The following is a 25757-nucleotide window of genomic DNA, read 5'->3' on the forward strand; positions in this document are numbered from 1 at the left end:
TATATAATATAGCTATTACCAATTATACCATTACATTGTAATATGTATGTATAGCTGGGGCGTCGTTTGCAGTCATTTTACGTTATTATCGTCTATGCGTGAGCTAGCGTCTTGGAAAAAATAATACTTTATACTATATAAGTATTAATTATTAAGTGTATATAGTTATGTATGCATATTCTAACACGGTTTAAAAATGAATTAATTAAACACATAAGAAAAAGATTTATTTTTTTTAAAAAAAAAAGAAGAAACCTCCGACGGGTTTTCGTGTTCAAGGCGTGTAATAATCGAGTTAATATCGCACCGGTGGGCTTGTAAAATAGACCAATCCTACCGTGAGAAAAACGAGATAAAGTGTTTCGGTCGTGAAAAAATTCGAGGTTCTCGTTTCAAACTCGCATATACACTATATATATAATATGAATGAGACGTTTCGAGTAAGTTGCGGGCGTTAATACTCGGACTGTAGAGATACGGTCTGTGTAATTCCAAAGTACAAAAAGAAACCAAAACAATATTACCAAACGAAAGTCCACTTCGACTACTTGCAAGTATGTATTATAGTATTATACCAAGTATGTACCATATTGAATTTCATTTATGCGCGTCCATGTGCTCTTCACGAGATTATTATAAGTCATAACCACAATCGGCTAGTATTTTGATATATATCATAAACTATACTTCGCGTGTATATTATATATTATATATAGGCCTTACAGGCTAAAAGGTATCTTGAGCACTAACTTAAAAACTTTATTGAAAACTCCCACAAATGCAATCAAAAACTTATTTTGTTCTTTTTTTCACCAAATTGGCATTTTAACGGGACAGGTAATATACTTTCGAAAGCTATATCTCATTCGATATTATCGCAAAATTGATTTCAGTACGATGAGATTTATCGTCCTCGCTTAAATGGTTCGTCTAGTTTTTATCTTTTTAATTTTTTAGTTTTCTTAAAATTCTGCTAGCATGCCGGTATCCAGCTATGTTTTACGAAATCGAAAAATATGTGTGGTATAATTTATTATTAATCCCATCGAGACACGCAGTATAGTTTCAAGGAGAGTCATATTTTGCAGACTATACGACGACGGGGTCGATAAATCTCGCAAAGAAAACGATTTTACTATGAAATCGATACGACAAACCACCTGCAGGTCTTTGGGTATATTTAAAAATTCCAAGAATCAGATTTTATTTGACTGTATATTAATGAAACAAAAAAGAGGAGAGAATGCTTGTCAAATGGCATTGTACAGTGTAGAGATGTAGGGAAAAACTTATGCGACGCGACGGCCGGATGGATGGAGAAGAGCCGATAGAAAAATGGCGTTTCTAGGGCGCAAGAGATGTATTATATAATATGTATGTATATACATAGAGTATTTACGACAGTCAACGAATCGTACGGAGTCGAAGTCTTAGCGGTATATCCTCAGCGGCGGAGAGACGTTCATTAAACGCGATTAATACTCGCGCGCCGTCAGCCCTTTAAAGGCACATTGATTGATGCCGTTTTTCGACACTATCCCGTCGCGACCAACAATCTCTACGTGAACTGCATTATATATATATATAATATACGTAATATAGCAGTCTACAACAACTGTAATGATAATATGATGTTATTATGTTATATATAACGCGTAATAGAATAACGTTTTAATTGAAAATGTGCGGCGTTTTTTTTTTTTTGGGGGGGGGGGGTGGACCTCAATTAAGAGGTCTGATTTCAAAAATTACGAGCGCGCATTCGCACTCCAGAGTTAATTACGATTTTTTTTTGTTGCCCACGCCGGCTATTTAAAAGACCCGTTTTTATCATACACGCTCGTGACCACGAATCATAACGCATACATTGCGCACACACGAGACACGGCACGCACGCGCGCGGGCACAATATATTATATTATACGTACACGTTTTTTTTCTCCGATTCAATTAACAATATATCAATCGATTTGTATACGCGTACGCGCATATTATCCACTTACTGTTTGTCTAACTGCGATTCGCACTTTATTGTTATCACATTTACCCACGTATATAGGTAATGTTTTTATATATACGTGTGTTACTTTGAAAGCGAGAAACTATCATCTACATAATATTATGTATATACGCGCGTCTGGCTGTCATTATTTCGATGCCGTCGGTGATAACGATGCGATTCGAACGCTGCACGATTACGGCGCGCACTGTACAAGATTTTACCGGATAAATTACTAATACTTTTAAATGAAAAAAAAAAAAAAAAATTCAATTACAAACTCTATCTGTATAATGGACTTTTAATTAAACGAATTTTTTTCGCAACGAAATCGCCGCGGTATTCCGCGCCACCGTATCACCGTACAGGTCATATAACAAAAAACACGTACGGGAAAACGTTTACGAGCTTGACGTGATTTATATCAGAATATATACTATATTATATTGTATATATACACATAAATATGCGTAGATACTGCGGGCGCGCGTACCTAATAATATAAATACTACGCGTATTATATAATTGTATTAAACGAATCGAATCGGATAAGTGAAAATTAAAAAAAAATATATAGAACTATCACAGCAATCGGCATCCCGATTATTATATTATTATTGCATACGCGAATCGCACGGAATAGCGGTTCGCACCGAAATTTTGGCATTCTTCCAACGTCCGGTCTGGGGATAAAACTAATATATAATATACAACTACCACAACGGTGACTAATGTTTGATAAAAAAAAAAAAGAACAATAATAAATATATATTTGTTATAAATACTCGAGCCCTTCCCTTACCTCTTCTCTCACGCTAATATATTATATAGGTAGATATACGAAATAATTAATTACAATAGACACGCCTAAAAGTGTTATATTTGGCAGTTTTATTTTTTTACAATTAAAACCTGCAGCTGTAGGTATATATTCCATTGTCTTAAACTACTTTGAACAATCGCTCACTCCATTACAAAAAAAAAAAAAAAAAAATGGTCATTAAATCACTCGGTTGAGTTAAGAAGCTTATTATATACATATACTTAAAAAAACAGAAGCGTAGGTACACTCCCGAAATGTAAAACCCGTCGAAGACGCATGCGCCTTTACATAATATATACCTAAACAGTTGATTACATCGTTTCTGCACACCACCGTTTGCTGTTAACTTTCAAAAGTCGGCCCTTGATTTCAACACCGCTTGCTAACGAGTCTTTTTCTTTGATTCCGTTATGGCGGTCAAGTGGAAAAGCAGAAAAAAGACGTCTCGTCAATTTTCACATTACTGATTATCTAGGTATGTTTCTTTTCCCTACTTATTTCTACTTTTAATACGTCTGTATCTTAATGTAGATCCATGATTGCCTTAAATTGAGTATAATGAATAATATGTCCAAGAGAAAAGCGTTTGAAGCTTGACGTTAACTGTATCCGATTGATGAGGTTATGCTCTTTTACTTTACTATAAAACAACACTGGCTCGCTTATTGAACTGCATATAATGAAGAAGATTTAAAATTTGATTGTAGACGAAGTATAATCAGCCATACAGTCATATACGTATATAATATTAATATATAGGTAGAGAGTAGTATTTTAAAACTTAAAGTTCTCTAAACTTAACAGTTATCTTAACTTAATGGTCGCTAATAAGCTAAAACACAAGCACATACATTCCGAGAACCTTTTTGTACAGTGTAACGAATTACAGTCAAAATGAGAATCCTAAGTTCATTAGAATATTACGTACTAACTCATACTGTAGTGTTATATATTATATAATACTGTATTTGTCAGACTTTCGTACTATATATCGTGTCCATAGCGTACACAAAATAAATACTATCGTGACGATTAAAGCTAACCTACTGCAAAACTAATGTATTCTGGACTTGAAGTTATTATATACGTATATTATTATGTTGTAGGTTAATTTTTCAAAACGCCGTGTCAGTCGTTTGTGTCAGTGCTTTGTCAAGAAATTAAAATACTTATTCATATAATATTGTTGTATATAGATTAATTATATTAACTTTTGCAAATTTAATATTTCATAGTTAATTGAGATCATATATTTGAGCTACCTGTTTAAAACTACCAAGCAGAGTGAAAAGTAAAGAATTACTGTAAACGTTTTGTATTTTTTATTTTTGTACTTACAAATTAAGTTCAATTTGTTTAATCGATATATTATACATAATAAGTTTTATAATCACACAAATATAACGATTGGCTTAAAAAATAATAATAAACATAATCATGCTGTAGTATAAGATAGGTTTCAAAAGAAATAATAAACTTTTTATTTAAAAACCTATTGAGGAATTTAGTTCTAAATCCACGTACAATTTATATAGATCGTTAGCATAACGTTAATTGTCAACATCATGTTTAGTGAGATATTTAAAACTCAATTGCCTTAGAAATACTAAAACTGAACAGATGAAATGATGTACGCAAAGTCCGATGAAGGCATTATAATAATAATAAATAAGCTATATTGTACACTCTTACTACACGATGAATATTGAGTACAAAACATAACTGCTGTGCGATAATAATGCTGCATAATTTTTACTGACATCTAAGAGCATACCAAATTGGTGGTTATGGTAGGTATAATAATCATAAATGCAACAAGTGAAACACGGCCCTACATGTATTTAATGAACTGTAATATTTTATCTGAATTTCTAAGGGGTTCATCCATGTACAAGTATTTGTCAAATTTATGAGCAGATTATACTATATACTACATAGTATATACTTATATACTTACTCCAGTCCAGAATCATTTAAATTCTCGTTTCCTATAAGAATCACATATTATACAGTACAATATATTATTATAATATACAGTGGTCCAGCACTTAACTTCGCCGTCTTTGTAGACTATCAGAAATGATGACTAGTACAAAATAGTTATTAGACTAAAAGCTATTTTTTTTTCTAAAAATATGAAGTCCAGAAAATTAAAAAAAAAAAAACAAATATAATTACAATCAAACATTTTTGCCGACTTGAGACCTCTTTTATAACAATATACTAATAATGATGTAGATTTTTCTTTTAACTATTGTTACCTATAACCTTAGACTAATAATATTGATAGGCATATATAAAAATCATTAACTTTCTTAAAAATCCAAATATAAATATGAAAAAAGATTATTTGTAAAACTAACTCTATTAATTGACTTTATTACATATTACCTATTTTATATAAATAGCAATTATTCTTTCTAATTGTTGAACGCAAAAAAAAATGATAGATAGTTATTATTTTTTTAATAACAAAAAGTTACTAATATCTTCCTTGTTATAACAATTAGTCTGTGCATCAATTAAATTCTGGAAATTGAATATCTCATTCATTAAGAATTGAATCATAACAATAATAATAATATACACATTACACATTTAAATTAATTTTTTTTCGGTGTTGCTAAATTTAATAATCATTCATTATATAAATAATTTGAAAAATGTAAAACATTACAAAACTACAAAATACGTATTAAAAATGAAACAAAATTAATTTCAATTATTTATGATTGTGGAAGTATTCATTTTTATTTTAAAACAATTAAAAACATTTTTATATTTTTTTGAATTGAGGATAATATTACAATATTTTTTAAATATGATTTTTATATTTTATATTGTTGTTCACATTATAATATAATTTGCAACGGTTTTTGTATATCATATATTATATTAAAATTATCAACAGTTAAGATACCTATCTTTATACTAAATTAAATTTTTTCACATTTAATTTGAAAAATGTATATTCTTTTACATCTGCAATTCATATTCAAATATTAATTCAATAAAACAATTCAAAAAATCAATTTTCATTTTGTGTAATAAATTATAATTAAAACGATTTTTTTTGACAGTTCATTTCAAAGCAATATTATATTATTTCTCAAAATTCCATGTGCATACAATATAATTTTATTGAGGAAGGATTTTTGTGTGAATTTTAAAACTAAGCTTGCATGTTGACGGACATAACCAGTATATAGGACTAGAAAAGAACTTTTTCAGCCGCATCATGTAATTTTAATTTTGTGCGGGGAAAGCGGTACTAAAACTAAACTAAAAACATAATAGGTCAAGTACCCCGTATGCCATGACTTACGACTTGTTCCTTTAAATCAAGTAGGTAGCAAGTAGATTCTCATTAGAAGTGATAAAATTATAAGACTGAGTGCATATCTATCTAGTATCTACCTATAAGTTTAAAATAAACAGGTGCATGTGGGCAATTTTTCAAAATTATCTTATTACTTCATCAATATACCTTCAACAATTTATCATTTTACAAAATTAAAAAAAGCGCACACCCTAACTGTACCCTCGTCAAACCCCACACACTATATACGTATATACATATATATGTGTGTGTGTGTAAATACTATAAATAGAATCATTGTTAATACACATTAAGGAACGACCGTGGTTGGTCCTCGCCTCGCACTACGCTAACGATAACAAACACATTGTATTTCATCAACGCGTCTTTTGTAAATTAATTTATCGTAAGATTGATAATATTATTCGTACGATGTACACGATCGACGACAATCGAAAAACAGTCGGAGTCCAGAGCATAGAAAGTCAACATGTTCTATATTCATCGTTGCGTATTTTTAATTTTTTTTTTTTTTTTTATGTGTCGGCCAAACGGTTTTCATAGTACCCGTCGATGACGTCGCGCGTTTAAACAATGGTGTGGATACGTCGACAAACGTTCGCCATCGAATAATTAAACAACACATCGGTCGCAAACACAGTTTTCCGGCGCAATTCACGATTTTGCGTATAGCCGTACTACGTTTTTCTGCTGTTCGCACACACGTTTTCCCGTGGTTTGTGCGTTTTTTCGGCCGCCGTATGACGTGTCTGCGATCGCTGTTCGTGTGGGCCGTAGTCTTCGCGGCGTCGCGATCGTCGGACGCCGCCTCGACGCCGACCCGTCACGGATCCGCGTCCGTCCGCAACGATCATCGGAACCGACACGTCGACCGACGGATGGTGACGGCGACGACGCCGCGCCGGTCGTTCACGTCGCACGCGACGGCCAACGGTGTCCCGTCGGTGCAGAATTACCGGGTGACGATGATTCCGGTCCGGTGGACGGGACAGGACAATAACAGCCCGCGGTCGCGGTGCACCACTCCGGCCGGTTGGACGCCGGCACCGCCAGTGTTCATTTTTCACATAACGCTGCAGGCCCCGTCCTCGTGGACGGTGCAAGAAACCCAAACGCCGTCCACGACGACGTGCGTTTCAAACGACTGCGACTATCCCGGAATGGACATATGGTCGCCCGTTACGACTTGTCGACCGACCACTACTACTTGCCGCCCGTTCACCACGACTTGCCGCCCGTTCACCACGACTTGCCGCCCGTCCACCACGACTTGCCGCCCGTTCACCACGACTTGCCGCCCGTTCACCACGACTTGCCGACCGACGACTACGACATGTCGACCGACGACTGCGACTTGCCGCCCCTTCTCTACGACTTGCCGCCCCTTCACTACGACTTGCCGTCCGTCAACCGCGAGTTGTCGGCCGACGGTCATGATTTGTCGGCCAACTTTCACGACTTGTCGACCGGCCACCACACCGAAATGTACACTAACCACGCAATGCTCTTGTCGTACACTTATTTACATGGTTGATCGAAAGACCGGTTGATGTTATAGTCGATTCGACTTATTACAAACAATGGGTATTATTATTTTCACAATTGAGTTAATATTTTCGTAAGTTTAGGTTTTTTAGGTAATATTTATAATAAATTTAGAATGATAAATTATACATAAAGTAAATGTTTTTAGTTTGTTAATATTATTTTAATTATTGTGAAAAAAAGACTAACGCAGAGTTCGATACGAATCGGATAAAAATCGATTTAAACTATATAGTTTGTCTATACGATTATAACAATCAAAAAAGTTTGAATTTTTTAAAGATAACTATAATGAATAATAATTTAATAACAATATGAATTTTAGGTACGCGGACTATGCACAAGAAGAGACGAATAATTGTGTGGTTTTGTCGGTTTTGATCAGTTGAATTTAGCCGTATCAAACATTTGAATAGAAATAACAATAATTTTCACAGTAAACAATTTATTGTCGTATTATTATTTATTCAACGTGCGTCAAAATAAATAAGCTGAGATCATCAATTACAGATATCTGGAATCATCTCTGGATACATTCTCAAAGAAAAATTTAGTGGGAAGACTGATCAGTTATTAACCTTCTTATTACTTTTCAAGATTAATGAATCGGTAACTATTTTATGCCTACCTATAAGTGGATATTTATGAATAATACGTATGTTTGTTATATTCTATTTATTTTTCAATTTATTACCTTATCTGTATTAATCATAAAAATAAAATTGTTTTTAAATGTGGGATGGTACATTGTCTTATTAACTATCAATATCAGTAGTACTAACAAGTTATATCTGTACAAGAAAATTTTAATTTATATAACATTTTAGTTTATAATATAAAATTATGCGTTACTACTGTTGCAGCCGTTGCAGGTAATCTTTGTAGTCGAATTATGTTGTTACGCAATATTTTATAAGAACAGCAAAACTAAAATAACAAATATTACTTTATTACTGTATTAATATTGAAATATAGCTATACACATATTATTATATTTATAGCTATTACCTTATAAAAATACTAAATTAAATGTAAATATATCTAGCATCGTTATCTAAAGCCCTATTATCCAAAACCTTATATTCAGATATTATGGGCATTTTTATCTTTTGTCTAATTCGCATCATACCTAATTCTATCGTTTTCGGTAAATTAATTCTATAATAATAATAACAATACTAGTGCATAATACGCACTGGCGTCGCAAATCTAGTAATTCCAGTTAATTTATATTTCACATGACCGTCTTACCAAGGTTTTACAAGTTTAAGTTATAAATAAAAAGCGTTGTGTAGAGTCGAATGAAATTGTCAATATGCCTACATGATTACAAGCAACCTGCGAATAATTTCCTATAGATGTTTAATGTGTATCATACTTTTACTATTATCCTTTCATGGAAAATATTATGGTTATCTGCAAGAATGCCGTAAACTATATAGTTGAACGTTCTTACTGTGGAGGGGCCGAAAGTTTATATGTATAAAACCTCATCATATAATTCAAAGATGGACGTGTTCGGAAAGTTGTAGTGAATTGGTGAAACATCTATCCAATGAGGCTCAAAATTCGTACGATTCGATCGTGGTTGACCTTACTAAAACGACGGCTGACCGTATTGTTAACGATATAAATATATTATTATTATTATTATTATTATTATATATATATATGTACTCGTAGCTATGTAGTAGGCTTTCCGTTAGTCGGATAGAATGAAAAATGAAACTGCCATCCCGGCCGTTTTATCCACTTCCGTATCGACCAAACAAACCGCGGTTACGCTGTTTTTATCTTTTTTTTTTCGTTTTCGAATTCAATATTATAAAATAAGATTTTAATCTAATATTTCACGCATACAATGTTGAGCAGTGGAAAAATGAAAGTCTTGATAAGCTCCGGCCCGACGACAAGTCATGCACTCGTGCCACCTGTTTCCCGAGGATTGTGCTTTGAGCGGTGCGTCAAGGTAGGATACACATAGTCACTTATATTATTCACAGGTTCAATGAAGGAAAATAGAGTTTTGCGTACGTTTCTCTGACCGTAATATTATTTAAAAATTTTAAATTATGAGATTTATATTTCATTGCATTTATTTATATAATTTTATTGTAATATGAGTGTAAATATTATATTATAATCGTGTATTTATATTTCCCAGAAATTTATCATGACTTCGTTGACATTGCTGTAGTTCGATAGAGTACTTATTAGTAACCGACTATTTGATGTCTGGTAAACACTTTCTTTATATTTTATTTTATGAACCAATTTAAGTTATTTTACTATTGTATTCTTTATATATATATATGCTTTGTGAATAGAATATTAATAATTTCATTCGACCAATATTTATTTTGGGTTTTCGTTCATAGAAATTACAACATCATCATACAATGTAATACTATTTATTGTGACGAAAACGTTGTTATATTATTATACAAAACAACGATTAAAGCAATTGTAGTATTTTCAAAGCAGTTGCGTTTGCTCTTGTTATATTATAATATAATAATGGAAAAAAGTTTTTTTGAAACTCGAAAGTCCCGGTTGTTACGGATCGATCGTCGTTTTCGCATATTTATATTGTACTTTTTTACGTTCGGCACGTACTCGCAAAACTTTCGGAAAGAGAACCCTTTTTTTTTCCAGCAGTCATAGGCAAATTCTACGTAATACAATTACGGCCGTGTACTTCAGGTAATGTACAGTCAATGAGCTAAAATAACAAGGTCGGTCGTAATAGGTATTGTTCATCGGAATTCTGAAATAGTCGAGTCTAAACCAATGATCTGCAGTATCTATTTGTTATATTATTATGAGCTATACTACATAGATATGTGGGTCCACCGAGTTTTCTAGTTTTTTTAATTTTATATTATCCTTACCTAAAATGAAAAAAAATGCGCATTACGTATGTATTATTTCTGAGTTATACGCTGCGTACTATGTACGGTACGCGTGATTGGGTTAGTTTTACAATAATATTAATATAATAAAATAATACACGTTTGGAAATCATATGCGGACGAGCGGGATCGTATTCAAATATTATTGTTAATAACCACCGCAATAATGTTGAATGCTACTTGAAACTATACGCACGCGCGGGGGTTTAACTTACCGGAAACATTAAAAAAATATAAGAGTAAAAACAAAATTATAAAAAAATAACGCGTGTTGTTCGCTAATAAACACTGTTGCCGACGCCGCCGTCATGTTTCTGATTTCAGATAACGCGTCGCGGTTTTTTTTTTTTTTTTGTAAACGGTAATAATAATAAAAAAATCGTTATTTTAATAATATAATAATATATGACTTTAGGCGGCGATCGTTGGACGCAACGCTGCGCCGCGCGGGCGGGCCGCACCGGTTTAATAATAATAATAATCATATTATGAGATGATTCGATTAGCACGACGTGTCCGCCGCCGCGTAAGTCGTTATCACGAATTTCCGATAAACGTATAGAAATGTGCGAATATAATATAATATATGCATTTGATGGTAAAACGAAACGTGTAATGTCTAACGGTCAGTAGTCAACGTAGGATCTTATCATCGCGTGCGGATGCGTACACATAAATATGGTATCTAAATACAATACACATAAGATGTTTAAAACATTTTTTTTTTCGTGGGGGGAGGGGTAGAAGGTCAAAAACTCGCCGATGGAGGTAATTTATTATGTAGGTTTGACTCCAAACTTGATTGTACGTCGATTACATATTTACATGTCGTAGGTATATATATATACCTACATCCGCGTATCGTTTAGGTTTATCGTGGTTATTGTCAAGGGGCAGTTACATATTATATTCGCGACATTCGCATCAAAACATGTCGAACCGATAATATAATAATCTTATTATGAGGTGAGTACTCTTTTAAATCGTATATCTAATAATGATTAACGACTTTGTGCTATCGTACATTACAGTCGTTGGTAAAGAAGAAATTATCGAGTGTGTACCATCATTGACGAGAGTTTATAATATACGTACCGCAGCGATAAATAATCGTGTGACGAAATATTATACATCATAAATTATTATATTGTAAATGGACCTAAATGTTATAGGCGTATAATTATTAAACGAAGGAACTTAACTCGGTTGCAGTACATCACTCGTCTACGTGCCGAAACACGTTATTTTATGACCGCACGGTTACCCGCGTTTTTTAATAAGTTTTTAGATTTTTTCGTTTTTGATAGGCATAAGATAAGTTAATATTTTATGTGAGATGTAAACTATTGCCGCGTCGAACGGTGTAATTAAGAATGTAATGTATACTTTTTTCATTGTCGATATGGCGATATGAACTTCTATACCTTCAAATGCATTTCGGAGAGATGACTAGAAATCTTGTTGCATGTCGAGAAAAAACGCGAGTCAAAATATAATGTAATTATAATACATTCAGTCAGAATGACAAGGTCGTACATATAACCTTAAGTTATATTATGTAGATAATAATTTGTCAATATATTCATTAAACTCGTACACCATAATCGAAATTAATGTAATATATGATATATACATTGTGTAGTGTGTATGTAAATTATTATGAATTTAAAAACCGAATTAAAATAATATGTATGCATTTCATCTATCGAAAACCCAATGACGCGTAATGGAAAGTAATGCAATAATGCGCCTTTATTGCGTCTTCTATAAATTTAATATATTGCTATTTTTGATTCGATGATCATCACTTATCGTGTAAATGTGAAATTATAAGCTCCAACCAAATGTTTTGGTGTGGAATTCACCCGTTTTCGTATCAAAAAAAAATTTCATGTTGTGCTTGCTCACAGCCACAGTGTATAATCATATAAATAAGCGTCTTCAACATCGGAGCTCAAAATATAAAAAAAAACCGCGTTTGTTGCGTACCGTAAAGCGATTTAACTGGCCTGTATTATTTAACGACAAAACATCAATACAAAGTGCCTCGAATACGTCTTGTCATGCGATTTTGTCGAATCTCGGAGTAATAATAAACAGTCGCGAGAGCATTAGCCCATAAACAATGCGATAACGAATGTGTATATTTTTTGAACAAAAGATTTATTTGTAATCAAATGTATAGAGGGTGATTCAGAAAATAAGTTCACCCCAATTTTTTTCTTCGATAATGTCGACGTTCAAAAGATGACTTTTTAATTTTTAAATACCTCAAGACCACGTTTATGTTCAAATACTTGAGATGTTTTGTACTACTTAAAGAATGGTTGTGTTGACAATATTTTTCAAATGAATAGGTACACTTAAAAATTCAAAAAAATCAGAATTTGAATAAACTCGTATTAAAATGAAAAATTATGGTGGTAATGTTTGGTGAATCATCCTGTATTAACATATACGTTTTTAGTATAAACGATTCGTAGTTGTGAACAGTGAACACTGTATGAAATAATAATATATTATGTATGTGTATGTGTGTGTGTGTGTGTGTGTGTGTGTGTGATATTGATTCGCGATAAAGTAGTCGACGTAAAAATAATAATAAAAATAGCAATATTAAATATTCCGTGAAAGCGTGCTGCAGAATAATATAATAATATATTGACGGCTAAGGCGAAACGTGACCGGTGAGGAAGATAAACGATGTTAAGTAAAAATAACGAATCTTCTCGAAGATTGTATATATTATATTATTGTGTGTAATCGTAGTGCCGTTTGAACCGTTTGAAGATGACAACATTGTAAAGATATAAAAATAGTAGACATAAAAATATGATAAATATAATGATAATCCTTCCTCGCGGAAAATTGAAGTGCAAAAACGAGTAAGTATATAATATTTTGCAACATTATAGCGGTAATGTCGTGTATAATAATAATAATAATACGATATCGAAGTACACGGACGCTCGCGTATGTATATTATAACATTACACTATCTTCACGAATATTACAAACCGCAAATGCGTATAATATGCATTCGCCACGCGGGTGCAAATCACTTATATATATATATATTATATATCTGTTTCGCGTGTATGATATTACATTTACCTACTTATAATACACATTAGTGTGTAACACGCCGAGTGTACGCGAGTGACGTTGACGCAACCGGTTCTCGTGTATGTATATTGTTCAATATAATATTGTTATTATTATACGTGTAGTTGTCAGCGTTAATTTATACTAATAGCGTTTTTACAATACAGAAGATTGAGTGTAGTAGATCGGTATCGGGCGAAAACGTCATCCGTATTATAAATATACGGTAGACCGAATAAACATTGTTCGATACACTGTTAACGCCACACCCGACAATGCTCTTAGGAGACTTGCGCCGCTTAAGAGAATATAAAAAAAAACTGCTAATGCTACTCGAATAATAGGTAAATCGCTCGGTAAGTAGTGTACACAGCGACGCCGCGGCGGCAGTTGGCGAATAGAACTCGTAAAAGCTTTTATTGTTCTTATTCAATATTATTAAAATATAATATCTCTCCATTTTAACGTGAATAAATTCTAAGGCGAAAGCAACAGAAAAAAAAAAAAAACAAGAGTGATTTTTTTTTCTTTCACTTCATTTTTACAACTATATAGGTGTAGCCATGCCGAAGAAAAAGATGTATAGGTATAGTAAATAATTACTTTAGTACCTACTTAAGAACTAAGTTTACGATAAGACATTTTATTTATTTTTTTTTTTTGGCTGAAAAAACGTGTTTATTAATAAAGCTCTAGCACAATTTGAATTATGATATAGAAGTTTATAAGGATCAGATTAATGTTTTCTGTTAATGATCACCAACAAGCATTAAAAGATGAAACGTGTAATTTTGCCTACTTCACCACAGAATTACCTAAATTTATTTATATACCTAAACATAGTTTAGATACGTTACAAAACGCGCTGTGAACTCGTGGAGTTGTAAATGTAAGAGTATTATAATAATATATTAAATAATATTGCCGTTTATATATTTCTATAAGGCGTACCCGAAACCAAACCTTTAACCTTTTTTTTCAATCGATATTCGCAGAGCGGTAAATGTTCGGCGAAAATCTAAAATAATTTATTTTACTCATTTTTCAATATGGAACGAGGACTTAAAAGAAAGACTACGAATATAATATCATCATATATATATGTGTGTGTGTGTGTGTGTGTGTGTGTATAAATTATTATTTATATTATATACATCTGCTAGAAAAAAAGAGTACCTATATAATAGTATGAATATATAGTGCCATTAAAGTTACGTATTATCAAATTATACACACATTTAACTCATATAAGGACGTCGCAGATGAGCGTTTGCCGTATTATATACGGTTAATTTTTAACACGAGAGTCGCTATATTCGTACTTGAATTACCACAAAGTATGATCCCCTCTACCCCTCTATTAGATGGGTTCGTAATAATAGTAATTTAACGGGGCACATTTGCAAGACGTGCCGCAATCGTGCTACATATAATTTCAAACACTAAAATATCTTTCAACAATTTAAAGTATTTTAACTTATCTCATTTGTGCGTGTTAGATACATAATGTAAAGAAAGGCACAGCAATATAGTATACTTTTTAAGTATAGGTAGTATATAGTTTTTAACATTTTGATAACTTATAAATATTTTAAACGAAATACAATTTGTTTAATTGGACAATTTATTTTAGAGTAATAAGTTTAAAATTATACAAATCTCACAAAAAAAAAAAAACCTAAATAAAATAAAAACAAATTGTTGTTAATTTCACAATTATTTCTAAATCAAATATAAATATAATTTAAAACATTGTAAAATCATGAATATTTATGAATAATGTAATATATACATAATATATTGAGATAAATAATAAAAATAATGCATATTGCAGGTGAAGTGTTCCACTACAGGTTAAATGATAAAAATCAAGATTTAAAATATTTTTACAAAAATAATTCAAAACCCTTATGTAAGGTTGATATATATAAATAACTGATAATTTATTATTTTCAAGTTTTAATTCTCGTACGTTTTTTTTTTTGTGCTATACTATAAGAATAATTAGTGTACATCATCAAACAATAATTTAAATGCAGTGATTTACCGTAAGCATTGCCAGTTATAAATTAAACCGTTAATGAACGCTTCAAATGCTTAATAATACCTAATGATTCAGTACAACAAATAGCATTGTAACTTTAAGTATTATTTGATGTTTTGAATAGTATATAACATAAAATCAGGTATTGTAGGTTATTATTTTAATAATAATAATTATAATAATTCAAACACTTTTGTTCATTCGAGTTTTGTAATGCTATTTCATTAGATTATTAGGAATGGTTTAATAGTTTACAAATTTAAATTCAGCGGAAAAATATATGATTCTTTAGTAGTTTTTTTCATTACCTAAGTCCTACGGCTAAACATCTTGAATACCTACGTAAACTATTAATCAATTCAGATCAAAATCACAATCCGTTTATTGTGATTTTGATAAAATATGTTTTTTATTGACTTTAAATAAATCCCATAAAGGAACGAATTATAGGAACTCTTTCTGAGCTTAAAACGTATACGCCCCAACTAAATAATGAGATATTATGCAATGTTACATCGTATTGCATAATATATTTGGTAAATACAATTATCAAATATAATAGGTATATAAAAAAAAAATCACAAAAAATATCCGAATGAATGTCTGCAGTTTATCAATACGACGCCATTATTGTAAGACGAGTGGATACATTAAATTCACTGGCTTTGTGCAGAGTTCAAATATAACTATTTCGTAGTACGTAGGTACGTCTAAACGAGATTACGCGTTCACGTTGATTTCGATCTCTCGGACGGACGAGACTGAAGAGGTCTCTGAGTTGGTAACTCGTTATAGTCGTTACGCCACTATGAATTCGCATCCCGCTGCTGTAGTGTTTCACTTGCGACGATCAATGCGGAGAACTCGGATCCTCGTTTAGGGAGACAAAATTGCTCGACGGTGATGTACGTCTCGAGCGCGCTTCCGGTTATCTATATACACCTGTCTCGGACATACCACTGCGAAGCGTGCTGTATTATTATTATTATTATCGTATACGATATATTCGCAGCGTATCTGCATGCAGTGTACACACACACACACACACACACAAACACAACGTATACCAGTTTTAATGTATTATAATAATTTATATGTGTGGCGAAGAAAGAGAATCTCTCCCGCGTAAACACGTGCCGGGACGGTCGTGTCCGTAGGCGGCGGCGAGTCGGTCACGTACGTCTGTTATAATATAATAATAATAATAATAATAATAATAATATTATAGTGGTATGATACGTCGCGCGCGTATTATGGTGCTGTCTGCGAATTGATTTAATTTGCACACGAAAGGGAAATAAATTCGCGCGTGACAGACGACGGGGCGGGGCTGGACGGGGGCCGCGTGCGTATCGCCAGCGCGCGAGTGTTCGACGGGCGACTATTAATAAAATATCATATTATTAATAACATCATACCTGGCTACGATGTATTTTTTTTTTATAAATATTGTCCAATTTGTGACCATTAAACCTCGTCGTCGTATGTGTGCGTTATTTACGATCGCGCGTTGCCCGGCTCTCCGGCCCCCGCACCGAGGTGCTATCCGGCACGGAACGTGACCGCCGCACCAGTCACAATTTCTCACTCCGTATTCCGTCGTCTCGCTCGTGAATTTATTCTGCCCGCGATATTTTACGTCCGCCCGCCGCAGTGTCGGCGTGCGTGCAAAAATAATACATAATATAATATAAGTATATGCATAGTTTACACCGTTGGCCGGTGTTGTTGCTGCATGCAGCTCGTCCGCGGTAATTGCGTGGTAGCTGCAGTTGCCGCATGTACCGCGGACGAGTGCCGTACCCCCGTTTTTCATTTATCCAACGTTTATTTCATTCTCTATGCGCGTGTTTATCGTGAATTTTTTTATCGATTTCTAATACGATTCCGATTACGGTTTTTCAAAATTATTTAAACACCACGCCGCGTCATTAAAGCTACGATGGCTATACAACAAGTATCGTCGTCATGATATCGTTTGATACCTATTGATTAATTATTTATGATAACAGTATTTTTTTTATCTTTTTGATATATCCACAAGTTCGGTAAATAGAAAAAGTCCTTGAAAACTCGTGATAACCGATTAATATAGTCGGCTATTATGTATATATATACAGTTATAGTTTAAGTTCAGGAAGCACGGGAAAGCGAGTGTAATATGGGGTGTATACGATACTCTATGTACGTATTTAATTTATGCGAGCGATTCCAATAAAAACTATATATTACTGTACACACGAGCGTAGGAGTGTCGAAAAACAATAAGCAATAACTACGTATAATGATTCAGTGCTTAACACGGATGAAAAATCAGTCGGAAATTCTTTTTCAATTTCTATACACGAGTACACAACAATGCTTTTTCCGAGAAATGAAGTTATATCCGTATATGTTTTGCGTGTTCACTATGATATTAATATTATAAGATGTAAAACAGATAAATTGAAAAAAAAATTGCGAAAAATCTCGTTTGAAGTCGTTGGTATTAAGTTACAATAAATGAAACGCATTGTCAATTTTTTTTTAAATTCGAGTTTCACAATATATTCTGATACGAAGTTAACCCAGATTCAATATAATACAACTATTCTATATGATTAAAAATTAAATTATTCTTATAAAATATAATATTTTTTAAAACGGACGTAGTGACAAACAATCTGTCTAAAACGAACTGTGAATAAAACGGAAATATTTTATTCAGTTCCGGTGAAAAATTATATATCATATTTTATGGGCATTTATATATTATTATATAAAACGGAAATCTGTCTTGAACCATTGCCATTCCGTTTTAAATAGATTTTACTGTAGTTTTATCTAAATATTATACATTATATTATTATAGCAAAATGCCAAAATGTAGGATGAACATTAACGATACAATGAAATTTGTGTATCTGTACAGTGTACAGTGTACATAAATATAATCTTCTTAACATCGTACCTAAATTGCACAAATTTACACCATACCTTTATCATATGGCACCGTTGCCAAGACACGATTCTCGAAACAATATTGTAATCATGTTCGGAATTAATATTACTCTCTAAATCCGGCCAGTGGAGTAATGAGCTAAAGGCTAATTGGGGTTGTTATAATACAGTTTTCATCCTAAACAATATTTTCGTTGATAATGTATCTTTAATTTTATAATTTAGTCATCAAAAAATATCTTTGTATCCCCTTCGACCTAAGTTTAAAATGCTTTCCACTTTTCAACTGACACAGCCTTTAATTAGTTATATTACTGTCGTTTAATAATTCAAAATAAGATCAACTACAGTTTAACAGACAACGAGTCAAAATTATAACATTATATAATATTAAACGTGTACAAACAAAATGTACAAACATACGCATGGATATAAATTTAAATTTAATGAAATTTATGTATAAATATCTATTTTATTATTTTTATTATCTTCTTCAGTCGTCTACAACAGTTCTACTCTATACGAGTTTTTTTTACCTATATAGACTATCATACAAAAATTACATCAAATATTATATATCAAGACGTTCACACATATAATGTTATAAATATTATAATAATTAATAAGCATATTTCCTTAAAATTAAAAAAAAAAACAGTTTTATATTGTAATGTTATAAAATATGCACTTTTTATAATTATTTATATATTATACAGTCGTAGGTAAATAATACGTACAGTGGATAAATATGTACGTATTAATATATTCAGGATTTTTCTAGTCATATTATTATGACGTGTATGGATGTATGTATTATTAAATACAATTCGAATTGCAATGTATACCAATAACGCAAGTGCGCGATTTCGTCGCGTCCGAATGAATTATATTATAACATTTCTAACATCGTCATTTTTATGACATCACGACAAAGCGTCTCGTCCAAACAGCTAGTATTTTACTGTCTACAACGATTGCGATAAAGTAATATTATTATGAGCGATAAAATACATTTCATACTGGCGAGTCTGGATAAAAATCGTTTGAGGCTAAAAATGTTCGATGACATGCCCTCGGGTTCTACCAATAAATGAAACAACATTGCATCAGAAATGACTCGTCGTGGAGTTAAATGTTGATGAAAATATCCTACCTAACGGTATTATGAATGTCGAAAATCGTTATTGTCGTCAAGACAAAAATATTTATGGGAAACGGAGAAAAAATAAAATGTTCAATTCAATAGTAATATAATTTATCTGTCTGGGGCCCAAACAAATAATGAGATTACATACAGTATACATATCATAATACATTACGTTAGTCGTTTGTAGTTAGTGTTTCTATTAATGCTTGTTTGTATGTAGTATACCATCATAGAGATGCATGCGGTCTCTTCAAAATGAGGCAGTTAAATCATAGAAGCGTGATTTGTACTTCATAAAATTGGTAAGTCCGTCTTTAAATATAGGTATATATAGGTTTAGACGGTTGGTTAAGAAATTTAATACCAAGATACCACGAGATTAATTTGTATATACATACGGTCGAAACGAATCATATAATATTACAACTATATAATGATAATTGCTGTTAAATCATGTACGCAAATATATAATATATATATATGAAAATAATATCGTACGTGTTCTAGTCGTTGTCGCACATGACACATATTAAGGTAAAACATTTATTTGGGTATAATATATATGTGTACAATACGCAACCCGTTATCGAGCGAAACACGCTAAATGTTTTATTTAACTCGATAGAGTAATAATAAAACACGTTTATGTAAAGCTTTATATGAATCGAACAATTGAAAAAAATGCAAATGCAAAATCCGTAGTACGTATAATATGATAAAACTGAAAAATAATATGCTCGAGACAGACGCCGATTTACACTTATATTATTTTACATTATATAAATTAAATATGAGATATAGGTAAGTGTATATAGGCACATAAAAACTTTATCAATAGAAAGTTTGGCCAATTAGGCAATTAACAATAAGACTCTATGCAAATGTCTTTAATCAATGGGAATATTTAAATAATGACGTATATAATTAAAATATAAACTCATTGCATATTTATACGAAGACTGAAGATAGGACATATTTCAAATTAATAATTATATTAACAAAACAAATGATAAAATGTACAACTTCACTTTATTTATGAGGCGGGTATAATATGTTTTAGTTAGTGTTTCGTAGACCTCGTATAATGAGCATATCACCACCCTATGCCAGTATACTACATGTGCTAGTAGGTGGAGCGAGAGAAGGATGTATTATGACTTTTGCGCGTAGTGGAAAGTCACGTATTTAGGTACGAGTTTATAAGATCAGATATAAAACCTGATGGATTTTTATGAAATTCGACATGGCAATTAAAAAAAAAAAAGCTTTATGATCTCGTGCAAAAATTGTTTTGATATCGCGCACTACGTATATTATGTTTTCAATTACTGTTTTGTATTTATGATTTATTATAAACGGCTTTGTATATAAATTCCACATGAAGTATTGCAGGTTTGATGTATATGTATATATATGCATGTAATATTGCGATCTCGCGTAATTGTTTGGCAATAATTTAAATTCGAGTCAAAATGTCACTTAAATAACGACTGTATAGATACACCCATACCTATATATTGGGTACCTTTAGTAAAGTATGTACGAATTAAAGAAACTCCCTAATAATTGGATTGTAGCTCATAAGTCAGTGTGATATGTATGTATAAACATTTTAACATTATATCAAACGATATAAATATAAATCATAGGATTCAATTGCACCGTATGTATGTATCAATAAACTATTATAAAACGTGCATGTAATTACGCAGTAGGTACCTCCTACCATTCCTGACAATAAAATAAATATTATGCTACGAAACAAAATAAAGGAAAATCGTACAACAGCGTATAAACAACCGATATAATAATACATATTATATATAATTTAAGTATAGGTACATATTATTATTATTATTATTATTATTATATTTCTTAGTACCGATGTTGATACGGTTACACAGTTACATATTATACTTACATTCATTATTTTAATTTTCTCTCATACACCCGCATACAATCATAATATAGCTAACCGCATGATTGTAAATTTCCAATACATTAAACGTTCATCACTGTACACTCGACAACACCATTGTAGGAGCTTACGAACGCGAGTATAAAATATGGTTAACTGAATAAAAAAACTGTATTTTTTTAAAAGTCCTATCTATTACATTTTTTATTTCGAAAGTATTCCGTTAAAGCTAGAGACCATGTTTTTTCACAAATTAATGACGGTATTTATGTTTCTTTTAAGCTTCATTAATCGAATGTATTCTATATTGTATAGAAGTCAAAGCAGAATATTTGTATTATTATAATTTAATGGTTACATTCGAGTGTGTGTGTAGAATCTCAACCACAAACTTATACAACTTAGTACTTAAATATTTAATAGAATTTATAAATTCATAAAATAACTCGTTAATAAAGTTTTGAAACGTCTAATTGCATTCACGAATAACATTCAAACCCTATAATTAATTGAACATTTTAGAAATGAATAATTTATCATTTTATTTTTATTTATTTTAATGGACAGACGTCGACGTATGGAGATATATTTATTCAACTCTAAACTAATGTTTGTGTTTTTCTAATTAGACTAAAGTATAGTATATCAATAAACTATAAACATATACGTGCGTCGTATATACTATGTATTAATAATGATAAATTATTTATAAATTGTGATCAATAGATATATAGTTTAAATAAAATAATATGTGTATTATTTCCTATTAAAAATGTGTTTACTTTTTCGAGTTAAAGACATTTACTGCGCTTTTATTTATAATTTGTTTGGTAATATAATATATTATGTAGGTACAATATAATCTATATCTATAATTGTGTAAAATATTTATGTGCAAAACACAAATCGACTAATAAATGTACCTAAATATAGTAACTACCTACATTTTTGTCTTCAAAATAAAGTCCTTAGGACACTATCGTTTATCTGTTGGCCATAAAAATGTACACCACTGTAATTATTCAAGATGTGCTACCTACATTTGTATTCACATTTATTTACAGTTCACGCCATACTTAATTTCTGTCTTAAATTGTCTATGTATATTATATATTCCATGTACGTATTGCGTATCTATATAATCATTTTCACTAATTTCTATGAAAATGAAAATAATTTCATAGGCATAGGTACATACAAGATGTATATAGTGAACATCGCTCTCTCAATTTTCCACACTAATTCCAAAATTTTGTCTGCAGATTGTATCGTGTCGAACTTATAAAATATACTTTATGTCTATTTGTTTTGTATAAAACAATCTTTTTAGCATTAAATCTAATTGATTGCTGTGTGTGTAGTCTACATTATAATATATGTGTTACAGTGTTAATATGTACCAGCTCACGGCCCACTCGCTTGTGTGTAACAGTGATACATCTGAAGTTATGTTAAGAGATTGAAGATTTAAAATTGTTGTATAAATCTCACATTATGACAAACAATTTTACTCCCCGCCCATCCTTTGATGTTGAAAACGGTTTTGTTTAGTCATTTCGTCTTAGCCACATAGGTATACGATATAAAATATACGTATGGATGTTATATAAATTATAATATACCATAAAATATAATACTCATGTAAGATATTGAACGAAGTAAAAGCATTAGTTTTAAAATTATGTTAGTATTTGTTTTATCATACAAGCTGACTAGTTTTTAGTGTAGAAATATTTTAAAAATTAATATCTATGTACTTTTATTTCTATTATAATACCTGATATTTTACCATTAGGTTACCCACAAGTATTCTATCCATTATTAAAAACTTTATGAGATTTAAAAGTAAACACTTTATGTAAGTATAAAGTTTATACTATGGCGAGTTTTTTTTTAATTTCAGCATTATTGTATAGCTTTAGGTATGTTTAGATTTCATTTTAATACAATGTCACTCATTTAATATTTATTAATATTTTAAATGAATATTTAAAACCTTTAATAACTGTGTATTCGTTTATGACTTTATGAGTAGGTAACTTAAATTGTAAAAAAATCCTATAAATACTAAGTGCGATGATATTATCGTAGGTGCATAAAAAGTTACTTGTTAAATCCGTTCAGAATAATCCCTTTCCACCACACTTACAGCCTACGTGAATTACGACGACGACATAAGTTTGCTGGACTTAGTTTGCTATGCTGTAGTGCCTACGATCGAAATCGAATATATTATGAAAATGTATAATAATATATTAAATAGGTACTCCTATCCGACAGTATATAGCTTAAGTGACCTATAGCGGCCGTTTAATTTAATTAACGATTATTGCTGAATGCCGCTCGGTCACAACGATATTATAATAAAATACCTTACTACCATATACGTATATATTATTCGCGTCGATATACCTACTATTATTTTTGTGCATGGTCCGGTGAAGTTTGTTGTGTGGTTTGTGCTGTACAGACGGTCGAATAAAATATACGTTTAATTAAAATGCACATGTACCTACAATATCTATTAATCGTGCGCGAGATTCTTATATAAAATGTAAATATATTTATTTATTTATATGATATTGTATGCTACACAAAGGACCAACAGGAACCGTTTTTTTCATTGTTAAGTCACGCGTATACTAAAATATTTTGAAGTCGTATAATACATACAGTCCTAACTACAAGAATATAATATCTCGGACGACTATACATACTTATAGTGTGATAAATTCACTTTAAAATATTATACCTAGTGATTCACCAACCTGTCCATTTTCTTGTTTCCTTTTATAATACATTTATTCAAATTCATTATTGTACTTGAATTGTTTAGTATACATAAAGCACTTTTTTAAGCTATTGAGGTGTCTTACATTGCTTAAGGAGTGTGTAATGGCAACACGAGTTTCTGTTTTTTAAATAACAACCACTACCCCCACTTTTTATTGTAAATCATTTAGTGGGTCATTTTTTTGAAAATCCTAATGAGCCTACTTCATAATTATAACAAATAGTTTCTTCTACTTTCATTTCAAGCTCATCTTTTAGCTTTTATATCTTTCAAAACCATTCAAACTACTCGTTAGAATTTTAATTTTGATAAGTACGTCGAAATGAAAAATAATCCATTAAATAATTTACCATAGAAAAAGAGGATTTTATTTGAAAAATGATGACCACGGGTTACTCTTCGTGTAAAACAAACAATCTCAATAATTTTAAAATTTTATGATTTTTAAGTATATTTAAAAGATTCCAAAAATAACTACATTATTGAAGAACAATAGGAGTGAGCGTGTTTGGTGATTAAAACTGTATTATAATACACTAGATAATATGACCTTTAATTTATATTTACAGTAGCGATCAATAAAAATATATTATCAGTTATCACATAAACAGAATGCGCAAACGTGTTTTCAAAATTTAGATACCGAATGTTTTTTTAAACAATTTTTCGACTTTGAACGTATTATATGCAAATAATTATAACACAAAACGAAACGATAAGCGAATTATCAATAAATTATGTTTACATATGGTTAAATTTCGGGGTGAAATAATATATCAAGGTTATCGACAATGCAGTGATTTATTAATGCTGCACATTTCCGGGAAGGCGTAAAGTGAAACACGCGCGCTAGTTTTTTTTCTTCGAATATATTATACGACGTTTGGGTTCCAAATTGTAATTCCGGCGATTTCTCGTTATCTCCAATGTGTTTGGTAAGTCGCCAAGTCCGAATGGTAGCCGCTTATTGAAAAATACCGTCGGCGCGGGCTAGCGTTTTCCACCGATATCGTATAAATTTGTAAATATTTACATGGAACAGCTCGCGTAGGGTTATACGCTGCAGATATTTATTCGTAACGAGCGCATTGTAAAAGCGTATGCGTATAGCAGAGAGGGATTTTATTTTGTTTTAATGCGTCCGCCTTCCCGTCTCTTTGTTTCTCGGTTATTTTTATTTTTTTTTTAAA

At 31.4% G+C, this 25757-nt stretch overlaps 2 protein-coding genes across 6 annotated transcripts in view; one reads left to right on the forward strand and one right to left on the reverse strand.

Annotated features, from left to right (window-relative positions):
• Nucleotides 1-25757, reverse strand: part of LOC113552815 (cardioacceleratory peptide receptor) — a 204732-nt gene that overhangs the window by 90660 nt on the left and 88315 nt on the right. The gene's annotated exons all lie outside the window — the stretch shown is intronic.
• LOC113552851 (pollen-specific leucine-rich repeat extensin-like protein 3) lies at nucleotides 7167-8335 on the forward strand. The gene is made up of 2 exons (XM_026955836.1): nucleotides 7167-7746; nucleotides 8033-8335. Exon 1 carries the CDS (start codon nucleotides 7331-7333, stop codon nucleotides 7694-7696), a length of 366 nt encoding a protein of 121 aa, XP_026811637.1. The 5' UTR covers nucleotides 7167-7330; the 3' UTR covers nucleotides 7697-7746; nucleotides 8033-8335.

The sequence above is a fragment of the Rhopalosiphum maidis genome, chromosome 4 (assembly GCF_003676215.2).
Source record: "Rhopalosiphum maidis isolate BTI-1 chromosome 4, ASM367621v3, whole genome shotgun sequence".
Lineage (NCBI taxonomy): Eukaryota > Metazoa > Arthropoda > Insecta > Hemiptera > Aphididae > Rhopalosiphum > Rhopalosiphum maidis.